General features: G+C 45.0%; 1 protein-coding gene across 2 annotated transcripts in view; it reads left to right on the plus strand.

Moving 5' to 3' along the window:
- Positions 1-12,408, plus strand: part of RABGEF1 (RAB guanine nucleotide exchange factor 1) — a 415,118-nt gene that overhangs the window by 154,335 nt on the left and 248,375 nt on the right. For both annotated transcript variants that reach the window (XM_086954629.1, XM_086954628.1), the window contains exon 3: positions 2,038-2,207. In XM_086954629.1, coding sequence (XP_086810755.1) covers positions 2,038-2,207 — 170 coding nt within the window. The remainder of the gene's footprint in view (positions 1-2,037; positions 2,208-12,408) is intronic.

Genomic DNA, 12,408 nt, shown 5'->3' on the forward strand with positions numbered 1-12,408 from the left:
GAAGGAGCAAGCAACATATATATCCAGGATGCGTCCATCCTGTGCTTCATCTCATTCCAGATGTAACATAGCTTGTCTGGGAGAAAAATGCTTGTCCTGAAGGTTCTGAACGAATAACTGAAAATCTGTGCTCTTACACACCTCCGGGTCTGAACACTAAACATTACTAACTGCTGTAATGCCCTGAGTGGTGCGCGAGCAAACAAATGAACAGGGAGAGCCGAGCAAGAACCAAGGGACTGGCTCAGATCTTGGAGCAAGTATCGAGCTGAGCCGTGAAAATGTGAAACGTAAATCATAAAACCCACATCACACAAAATATGATAGTCTTTTCCAAATTCAAAAAAGTGTATTCCTCTAACATGCAGAAGCTTTGACATTCATAGAGCACATTATAGCCCTGCACTGAGAATTTCTTATTAAAACGGATAGTTTTCTACAACTGGTAGTCTGAACTCTCATATCTACAAGTGCTTTCTTATGTGATAAAGAGAAAAGAGTTTTTGTGGAATAAAGTATGTGCCTAAAATCAATCAATCAATCAAGGCATTTGTACAGCGTGCTACTGACCCGTGAGGGTGTCAAGGCGCTGAGGGGTGAGGGGGTGCTGCTACTGCTCGAACAGCAAGGTCTTGAGTAGCCTCCTGAAGGTTGGTAGGTTTTCGGTCTGCCGCAGGAAGATGGGGAGGGTATTCCAGGACTTGGCGGCGAGTTAGGAGAAGGATCTGCCACCGGAGGTCGTTCTCCTGATGCGGGGGACGGTGGCGATGGGTTAGGTCGGCGGTGCGGAGCTGGCGATCCGGGGTGTATAAGGTGAGCCGTTTGTTGGGGTATGCTGGTGCGGTGTTGTGGAGACCTTTTTGTGCGTGGGTGAGGAGCTTGAAGGTGATCCTTTTGTTGACGGGAAGCCAGTGCAGGGCTCTCAGGTGGGGTGTGATGTGGCTGTGGCGAGGGATGACCGATTCAGATCACACAATATAAGCAGGGAAGCTGTGAATTATCCTGTTTTTCTGGTTTCACTTTGTGCAAATCCGCCAACGAATGGGTATCTATTAGTCTTTCCTTATGTTAAGAGATTGTTTTTACCTTTTAGTGCCTTTTTCTGCAGTTATTAAAGTATAGTGCGAACTGGACCTGAAAGTAATGGAGCGCTTTATATGTGCACCAGTTCCATTTCACAGGGTGACAAGCTTTGTTTATATCAATACGGGGATTAAGTGATTTGCACAGCATCACAGGCTGTTAAAACAACGCCGAGACTCGAACCTGCTTCCCCATTTCCATATTCGGCATCTCTGACCGTAAACTCACATCCTGGGTAAAGAGGGAGGGTAGGCCGACCTTCATGAAAGCTCGGCTCGTTATGGGCTCGAGGTTGGCTCTCCCACCTGTACACGGGGTATCTTATTAACAACACCCACGCTACTCATTATCCAACTTAAGCATTTAGAAAAAAAAACAGATGCCTGTTTGTGATTTAATAGTCAAGGCACTCGAACTGTGATAGCGCCCACTAATGGTAGCATAACGCTATACAAATCAAATCAGTCGGAATCGCAGCCAGACCGACCATTGATAAGTCAGGATATGACTCCTCGACCGAGTGTTTAGTAAATTAGTCATAATTTCAGACGCTTCGCAGAGGAGATTACCTGCGTGTATGTCGAGCAGTCTGAAACCACCACTGGATTTTATTCTTCGACGAGGCCAGGTGTAGGTTTCTTTACATGGGTGTGAGTGAGCAGTCTCATGTTTAATTCAATCCATGCCCTGTAAACACGTTGCGAGCATTGATTTTGAAATGGGGCACACTTTATGAAATTGAAGGGTGAAATTCACGGCGAAGCCTGCTTTTGAAATGTCAGTCATTTTAAACCGGTTTTTTAAACATAGAAGTGCTTTGTTGACAACAGAAGCGATTTGCATTTACAGTGTACCGGATATAGTTTGCACGTTTGAAAATGCAAAGCAGAAAAACGATTTCCATACTGTGGTTTTGTTTGTGAAGCATCTAATAGTAAACTTCTGTAATTACAGACTGCAGAGAGAAGAGGAAGCAGCTTATGCCAACACTCAGGGGGCACAAGGTGGCCAGCCCTCCCTCACCTTTTCCAAGTTTGAGGAAAAGAAAACGAATGAGAAAACCCGCAAAGTCACCACTGTGAAGAAGTTCTTCAGTTCCTCCTCCAAGGCTCCCCCTAAGAAGGGTGAGTAGTTTCCTGGACCCTCTGTGCGTGTGCGTGTGTGCGCGTTTTGAAGAAGTAGATAAGTGGTTGTGTAGGAATGTGTATTATTTTATGCAGCGATTTTGGATTATCTTGAAATGTGTTTTTTTAGGACGCGCCTAAGCCATTTCTGTTCTTTCTCTTCGCATATCTTTCTATGTCTTTGTCTTAGTTTATCAACTTAACAAAATCTTCAGTAAATACCAACTGAAACAAAATTTCAAAATTTCATGTACATGAAATGAAGGCTTTGAATTACAGGCGAGTGAGCCAACAAATTAACATTGGGGGCTGAGCCAAGGATTAGCTCTGGCTCGAGGAACCCGGGCACGAGCCGAGGCTTAAAAATATTTGGCATGTAAAGAATGCAACAAATATCCTGTTCGGTGTGTTCAAAATGTAAAAACAAAAAAATGTCTTTAGCACACGGAAGGGTTTCACCTTAGTGGAGAAGTGTGGCTCAGTGGTTAGAGCGGCAGACCCTGATGCAGAGGTCTGGCCCGGGACCAGGGTTCAGTTTCCGCCTTGGCCGGACTTGGGCTCAATTTCCACGGACCTGATAATTCTCGCCTCGGTGCTTAATCTAATCATGGGTCCCACTCTGCAACTCTGGGCAATAGCTTGCTTAAGCTCCACAGCGGCCCCAACAGCGCAGGTATGCCTGGCTTCACCTTGGGGGTGCCCAGAAGTGGGCACTTCACAGGGAAAAGCCAGGAAGGGTTCTACAGTGGTATGCATACAGCACCTAGAGGCTTTGGGGTATAAGTGCGCTATACAAGTACGAAGTTTACAGTTTTTTTTTTATAGTACAGCAGAGTATATCTTCATTGAGAAACGTGTTAGAAGGAAGAGTTTTTAAACGTGCCCTGGGAAACATCCTGCCGTGGTCCTATACTAATGCTGTTTATTAATGAAATAAGGGTCAAATGTACAATTATTAGGAATACCGATTTCCTAACATATGTCATTGAGTTTCATTTAGGGATGCTTGGGGTCGCGATTCGACCTACCTCCTGAATATTAATGAGGTATGTTACAGTTTGCGACCTATTAGGAATCAGCATCTATCACAGAGATGGTGGCCTGCTGATGTTGCAAAACAATATTACATACCATACCAATTTGGTATTTGGAAGAGACGCCCAAAATATGCCCCTTCCAAATACCGATTCGGAAATGCAAAATGCGATTCGGTGACAAGTAACAAGCTACCGAATAACACTTTGCATTTTTGAAAAGGCAATTATCTTGACGCAAATAGCCCAATTCTGCGAATCGGGCTGTTTATGAATGGAAAAAGGCTTTATACATCTGCCCCAAGAGGCAAGTCAGTTGTCTTGTGTACCCTATTTCTGGTTTAGAATCGTATCATAGATAGGGCAACATAATATAAATCAAACACAATAGAGATTTCTGTACAGAGCATATCCTGAACTCATGAATTCGTAGGTGCTCTCATTTGTGATAATGAACAAAAAGGACATTTCTTAAAATAAAGTATTTTCGGAAGATCACACAATTTGGTCAAGCAGGCAATCCAGGATGGATCCCAAATTTTCTAGTTACCTGTAGAGGACTATTTGTTTATGACATCAAAGGTTGCTGCTTTGTCCTTAATTCTTTAAGATATAGATTAGAGCGTGTGTAAAAGGCAGAATCCACTTTTTACGTTTGACAGTTTTACATAGCACAAACCTTGCCAAAGGACATAAAGCTCTTAACTACAGACAGACACAGACTAGGTTACCCCTATTTGTTTGACCCATGGAGATTTGCCTTGGGTTCACAGGATGCTGTGCCCTATGCTATATGTGCTACAGCTGTAGCCACTTGGCTACATTGCCTCCCATGAAAGCTCGGCTCGCGGTTCCAAGAGTACCTCAAGTTAAGCCAATGTCAGGCTTCTGGTTGGAGCTCACCCACCTCACTTTAAAAGCAATGTCATCCCACTTAAAAGAGTACAGTGTACTTACATTGTGTCGTTCAAGCCTTAAACAGCACGATTAATAAAAACTTTAGGGTTGTCAAACTGGATAAAGTCTTGGAGCATTTGTGGAATAACTCTGGATTCTGGAGAGTTTGAAGTGCAGTTGAAGGGTATCCCACACTCCAGGAGCTGCACTCTAGAATGGCCAACTTTCTAAAATAGATGAGCATATTGGATTCTCATTGTGGATACAGCCAAAACGCCAGCACCCTTTAAAAAGCAATTGCTGTTTGTAGACTAACTTTTCCATTCACCAGTTCTTTACCTTGACTTTACTTTAGGGATATCTCCTTGGTTACCTTTTCCAAGGCTGTCTTTTATGATATGCCCTTTTTTCTGTCTGTGTTGGGGAGAATGTCACCCATCCAGCCCACAGGAACTCACCCTTCTCTGATTCCAGTTCAATTACTTGAACTGTTGTCATGAATTGATTTCCTCAATGTCTAACCTGCCACAGAGACAGCAATGGATCCAAGGGTTTCTCCATTTATTCTGACAAGTAGCCAAGACTACCTTCTCCAGCATTCAGTTCTCGGATATACTCTAATCTTATCATATAAACATTTCCTTCGTTCAATGCACTTTGAATGCCTGATTGTTTTAACCTCTGGCCATCTTAATATGTCTAGCAATAGAAAGGTTGTACCTGTGTAGTGTTTTAATCAACTAACTGCTCATTGAATCACTTGCGGTTGTTGTAGTGACCGGTAATATTGTTTTTTCAGTAATGTCCCACTTTTTGCTTCTTTTGTATTGTCAAATGAACCTAACGTTTTGGTATTCATATTTGTGATGGATTTATCTTCCCTCAGATGCTTGACATTATGGATTATCCTTCCGGGTTTGTGTTGTCAGGAAAAGCTTTTCTCCAGTATTATCTCTCCAGTGGAGCCCTTTCGGCTCCAAATATGACGATAGCCGCGTATATTAGGCACCAACCAACATACGCAAGTCAGGTTTCTTATTTTCCATGCCCATTCAACATGGGTCTCTGGCTCTCTTTGGGCCATATGTATCAACATTCCGTTTTGCGATTCCTAAATAGCGATTTTTAAGGAATCGCTATTTAGAAATCGCAAAATGGTATGTATGTAGAAATTAGCTTCATTTTAGCGATTTCTTAAAATTCCTTAATTGCGATTAGCAAATTGCTAATCGCAATTAAGGAATAATTTCCCATTAATTTCTATGGGCCAGGAGGCCCATAGGAATGAAGGGGAAATTTGCGATTCGCAATTTGCTAATCGCAAATTGTGAATATTTTCAAGGGTGCAGGGGTGCACCCCTGAAATCGGCATGGGTGGACATGTGGCGCACGAACATGTCCTAAGGGCATGTGTGTGCGTCACATGGCACTTACAAAATAGAAAAAATATGCATATTGAAAGGAATTCGCAACTTACCACCAACTAGAAGTTGGTGGTAAATTGCGATTCCTTAAGGCCAATTTGCTATTTTTTTTGGCTTCTTACATTGCATTTAAGGAATCGCAAAATTTGCGATTCCTTAAATGCAATCGCAAGATAAGGAATCGCTTATTTTGCGATTCCTTATTTTGAAGGAAGATTTCCTTGATGCATACCAATCGTCCAAATTGCATTCGCAAACGCCGAAATTCTGCGAATTTCGGCGTTTGCGAATTCAATTTGGCTTGATACATATGGCCCTTTGTGTCTTATCAGTGACATTTCTCAGCATTTTGATAGCGAATACGTCAAATGTTTCCTCCAAAATACGCAGGTTTAAGGTTTTTGCGGCTGCTGCAAGGAAATGTCCCCTCTCTGATCTGCATGACAACTATATGTGGTGTCTGGGATTAGGAACAGGAAACCATGGCGATACTTGTTCTTCCATGCACTCAAAGGCTATCTGGGAGTGGGAGGTCAAAATGTTTTAGCTTTATTTGGGAGTGTGGCTGAGCTAAGACCTGGAGGGTAAACTACGGGAAAGTAATGGACTGGCTCGAAACGCGAATTCCGTATGGACCAAGTTACTACTATCTATCACACGACGCATCGCTGTCATTAAAATGGTCGTCCTGCCGAAACTTCTGTATTAATTTGTCAATGTTCCGCTACCCCTAACTAAGCATTTTTTAAAACACTTGCGCTCGAACTTGATCACTCTGATATGGGCAAGTCGCCAACTATGATAGCATTGGAGATCCTCACATTACCACAGTCACGTGGAGGGTGGGCGCCCCGGATCTTCAGTTATATGCATACTGCGCCCAAACTAGCTATTTACACTTTTGGTTACACCCGACACCGTTTCAGCCACACGTGGCAGTAGAGAGTGATTGTGCGGCGCCGTGGCCACAGAGCACATCACTCTTCCAATCCTACACAGCACCCAGGGGAAGGAATAAAACAGTAGAATGTGTGCGGTGGGCATGGGACGGCATCCCCAAGCGTCTTGGTATAGAGGACTTGTATGCGCAGTCGGTGGCAAAAAATCCGGCCTTCCCCTCCGCTGCAGGACAAAGGGGCGGCACAACGAGCTGAGACCTTGGGTGGGCGCACATTTGCTGATCTATACCCTGGAGGCACATTTCTCGCCCCATTTACTGGCACAGAGGAAAGGCCATTAACCTTCTCTGACACACTACTATATTATCAGCTTAGGGCGACCTGTAGAGTCCTTCACAATACATTCCCTTCCCCACCTCCGACCAACACAGCACTCGAACACAAACACACAACTGTGACGCCGTGTAGACTCATAATGCGCCTTTACTCTGTGACCAAAGCTGCCTCCCAGCTCGATACCTCACGCGCACGTAGGGCCTGGGAGGAGAAATTAGGACAGGAGTATCTGAGGTGGACTTGCTCTATTGTTGTGCACAGACAGAACACTTATCCCGTAACTATCGCCTCTGACTGATCCATTTTAAGTTTTGCATAGATTATACAGCACACCTGAATACCTTCACTGAATCCAATTGAGAGATGATGCGGCTTGCATGCAATGCTCCGCGAGGCCCGTTACCTTTGATCATCTGGCCTGGTCATGCCCGGTTGTGGCAAGATACTGGTGGTACGTAGGTGAGATAATCGCTGATGTGATTGGGGCCCCCTTCTCATTGACACCCAAAGGATGCCTGTTTGGTTTAGTAAAAGACGCCCCGGATGCAAACCGAAGACTGATTGCACTGCTGTCAGCGCCGGGTAGCAGTACATTGGGGGCGTAAACCGGTATCCACGACACGTGCCTGGCTACATGATGCGGCGCAATGTCAAGCACAACTAACATCCTACTGGGACCTTTTGCCCCCCTAGATGACGACCGGTAGACATATGGGAACCCCAAGTGACATATCTGAGGCAGAACAATGCCTCTGCGTCGTCCCCTCTAATTGGTGTCGCCCCGGAACTGTTCCGGATTGTCTCACAACTCCGGGGGAAGGTAATTATACCAGGCTCCAGGGTTGTGGGCACACAGCACCTGAAGGGCACCTGCGGTCAACATGTCCCACTAGAAGAGTTGCCATGATTATATATAGATGCGTATGCTCTGTTAAATCTTGCCACGCTGATGTATTTTTTATGTCTGTAACAACCCTCCAAAGTCCTTACTGTTTGTATGGATAATGTTTAAATAAAGGTTTAAAATGTTTTTGTTAAAAATGTGTTAGCTAAGACATGTAGGTAGACAATACTTCTCCCTATGCAGGTCACCCGAGGAGGAACAACCTCCCTAGAGGTCTTCCCATAAAAACACAAAAAACACCATAAGACGTTTTCTTTCTCAAGGAAATATTCTCATTCTTGGGACCATTCAGAACCAGCACCATTTCCAGATGCCGGAGTCTTCCTCATCTGATTATTTTCCTATGCTGGAAAAAATGAGAATTGAGTTTCAAGGTCTATCGGCTGACCCCATACTAGTCAGCGCCTTTCTGTGGACTATGCTACATCTGTTTAGGTTGATACTTGAACGCTTTAGGCCACCCCTAAGCGGGTGCACATCACTGTGGGCCTGATAATTCTGGTGACTGTGCCCCTGATGCCTTCTGACACTGTCCCTCCGTTGGCTTTGGTATCCAAGAAGGTAAAGCCTACCAAGGTTCCATCCACTTTTTGCTTAACACCTTCAGCACCAATACCGACCCATCCATCATGCAGCCAATCACAATGCTGCTTTTGAAGCTGTTTATGGAAGAAGGAATTATTTGTGAGGAGGAGAGCAGGTCAATGCGAACTTCAGTGATGTTCCATTGGCAGAACACTTTCCTAAGGCTCAGCATTTTGCCCAGATTTCGGTTGAGTTCTGTTCAAACTCTGATGCCTGATAAAAATGTTAGATAAACATTAGAAAATGATTCCGGAAGCTATAAGAACCTCTTTCCCTACTAATTCATGGAGTCTGGCATAGATCTAGGATTACAAAATGACCTTTCACAAGAAGGTTCTATCCTCTGGCCCTACTGCAGAAGATGTTTCCCCATTTACAACTGGTGTATGAAGTGAAGCTGAGGACTTAGAATTGTACTTGCTTTCTGTAGAGACAAATACTGAAGTTGTGACTGAGATTTTGAAATCCTCCTTGTCATTTGTGGCGTACTTATTTCTTCTCAATGAGCCTTTCTTGCGTCCTGTCATGACTGCATGGGAAAAAACAGTACTAGGCGTTCTCAGACCTAATGCCAGATGACATATGCCTAGACCTGGGTGATATCCATTGGTAGTCGAAACATCCTCCTCGCATTAAACCCCAAATGCCTTCTGAAACAACTTGACTCTCTTTTGGTAATTTGACCCTCCACACTGTTAATGCTACCATTTATTGTGCCCACTCTGATCAGCGATCACACTCGGCAACTCTGGGCATTAGCTTGCCTCATCTTCACTAACGGCCCCACCAGACCGCCGGGGATGCCTGGTCTCACCCTGGAGATACCCATTAAGGGACCATCTCTCAGGGAAGCCAGGAAGGGTTTCGCAGCAGTCGAAGCGCCTTGGGACCCTACGGGTAAGTAGTGCGCTATATAAATGCCTATACATTTACATTTACATACATATTGTGGGAGTTGGTGAAGCATACAGTTTACCAGCTTGCGGGACCTCATGTAAAAGCCATTCACGTATTTGGTCAGCTAACTGGTTGGGTGCATCCAAACAGATCTTGAAGTGCAACTTGGTTTCTGCCGATACCATTGATTGGTCTATTGGCGCGGCTGTCATTTTATGCTGGCATACGTGGGTGTGTTACACTGGCTTCTGCAGAGATATAAAAGCCACACTCCTGTATATGCCCACGGATGCAGAGCAAATTAGTACACAAAACAGAGATTGATTGAATTCTTCAATTAATCTCAGCCACTGGTAATCACTTGAGCTGCATCCCAATCCATCGTTATTTTGCACACTATGCCACCTCAGTTTGGACCCAGCTATTTGCAAATAAGTCTCTTGACGCTGCTGGAATGGGAACAGTCCAACCTAATTGCCAAGCAGGGTCCTCCCTGAACCGGAGCACAAGCTACTCAGGACCGGTTTCTCCCTAGTTATCGGATCATCAGCCGGGTACATCTTGGTTTTAGTGACACAGTAAGCATGGGACCCACGTCTGGGCAAACAGTGATGAATGAATGTGTGGTGAGCACAGAAACACGACGAATTTAGGCCCACCTCTGGGACTGGGGGTAAGAGTCTGACATTGTGCAATTGTTCTTTTTGCATATGTCACCCACAGTGGGACGGATATGCCCTAACGTGGGTCACATGCTCGCAATGCTACTGGGTTCAATCAATCTAGCTGATGAAGAGTGATGCCCCGAAACCAGTCTTAGGATGTTAATTTCCAAGTCTGTTGAGGACTTGGCCTGGTGGTTCAGGTTGGACTGTTCCTATGGGGATCAGGGTCAAGACTGAGTTGCATATGGCTGGGTCCAAACTGCAATGGCGTGGTGAGCAAATAAATGATGGATTTAGGCCCATAGCTCTGAGGGGGGGTGAGATTTTGACATTGGTCAGCATTCTAGTCATAAATTGTTCTCTTTGCACTTCAGATGAGAGCAGCTGTTCGAAGAGAAGGTAGATTCATCCTTGGGCCTAGCCTCTTCAGCCAGAAAGTTTCACTAACAATATGGAAAGTTGCTGGGCCTCTCCATGTCAGTGAAGTCCTGAAATAGGTAACCGTCTCAACCAGTCTAGATACCCTACAAGCCAAACCACTCCTTTTGGAGCAGTGGTAGCTATAGGAAACGCCATCATCACCAAAAGCAGCAGGCCTAGTCTCCGCCAGCCCTGCTGCATCAAAATCCTCAAACCACTGCTTTATCTAACTTGTATGCAACGGCTATGCCCTGCTCTTGTGATGGATACTTTTAACAGTATATTCCTCACCTTTAGAAAATTCCCAGCTGCCAGACTCTCCCGAAAAGTTATAATCTCATTGCTCCCGCACTCCTGATAATGGCATGCTGTTCCAAACTAACTTCGTTCAGCTGCAGAAGTGACGATTGGAGCTGCATATAAGCCTCACGTCTGTGCGCTGATGTCAGTTCCTTTCTTTCTGCGCGTTATACTCTGATCCAGAGTTCAGTCAACTTTTTAAGGTTTTTGTACATTTTTTCTCAAAAGCCAGTGTGCAAGGGAACATGTCCCCTCCCAAAAGCATAGGGTTTAATACTTGTCGGGATGTCAAAAGCTAATGTCTGTGGCAGACCCTCAAAAGGTATGTCTCAGGTGTTTGTGTTCAGGTCATAACTCCTAGTCATGCAAAATGTGTGCTCTCCTTAATCCAAAGGGGATTCGGGGGAGCATGAAATAGAGCTGCACTTGGTCAAACACCTGAAGAAGTCCCGCTCAAAGCCATGGGCCTGCTCCAGCTTTCGAGGCTGTTCCCATGACAAGTCGTGCATCACGGTCCAAGTCATCTGGTAAGATGAAGCAGAAGCACAAGAAGGTTAAGCAGAAATTGGCCTAATTCCGCCACTCTGTGCCTTAGAAATCATGAGGATGTCAGGGTGCCTTGTGATCTCTTGGTCTCCCGCGAGATGTAGATTCTGTAGCTTATCCAGATGCATCATGTGCTTCCCAGGCCATCTGCACCATCTCCACAGATAGTGGCTTTTTAAAAGGCCATGTTGTGTATCTTAAGCACCCTCGGGTCTACCTCTGGCACACCTCCGGGCACAGTCTAGCATGACTTCAGGGCCCAAGAATCCAAGGAGACCGCCAGTTGGGTTATTACTGATAAATCCGTCTTTGGCACTGCCTGTGTCTTTTGAACTGATCTTGGGTTCTGCACCAGTTATGGCGTTGACTCTCACTCCAGCTCCAAAATCCACAAGGGGCCCTCTGACATTGATTCCGCTTCTAATGCCATCATCACCAGAGAAGGATAAGACGATTCAGCAGTTGTCTATCTCTGAGCCAAATTCATATCGACCAAGGTCCTGCCAAATCCACTGTGATGCACCTGGTCGACATGCAATCAGATTCTAACAGGACAATGCCTCTGCCCTGGAGTTGCCCCCCAGCGCTCCAGCAACTTTCAATTCTGTCTCTGACCAGAGTCCATCTGCCTTAGGAGATCCATGATGGAGATGAGTTACCTTCACACTGATGATGATCGATTTTATATGGATTTGCAGGAGGCCTGGATACTGGGCTGATTTCTCCACCTAGACCTTCAAAAGAGAAGGGTGTTTTCTTTTGCTATGGTGACAAGGTGTGCAGCTAAGGTATTGCATTTACAACTTCTTTCAATAGAAGTCGAAACAAACTTTTTCACTGCAGTTATGCACCCTGCACAGGCTTCATCCAAACCTCAACTGTCATTCAATTCGACCATGACGGATACATTACTATGCATCTGGGCTAAGCCTTTTTCTCTCCCACCAGTGGGCAGGCACCATGGACTAGCGCCAGCCAATCCTGGCTTTCATGCACAACACCCCACACTCGAAAGTCTGGAATTTTAAGCTCCCTCCATCAGGGTTAATCCCAATTGTTTCAATATGATCTCTCCCCTTCCCTTCCCCAACAGTGCACACAAGATTATGTGGGTACCATTAAACAGTTGATCCATTTCCTTCACTTTGGGACCATACACATCTCTTCAGCTTAGGAAGCTTAGGCAAAGCTTTCTACTCGTGGCAGGCAATTTCCTCAACAGTTGAATCTACTGTATTTTCCGGCGCATAAGACCACTTTTTAACCCTTTAAAATGTTCTCGAAAGTCGGGGGT

Source organism: Lissotriton vulgaris, chromosome 2_1 (genome assembly GCF_964263255.1).
Source record: "Lissotriton vulgaris chromosome 2_1, aLisVul1.2, whole genome shotgun sequence".
Classification (NCBI taxonomy): domain Eukaryota; kingdom Metazoa; phylum Chordata; class Amphibia; order Caudata; family Salamandridae; genus Lissotriton; species Lissotriton vulgaris.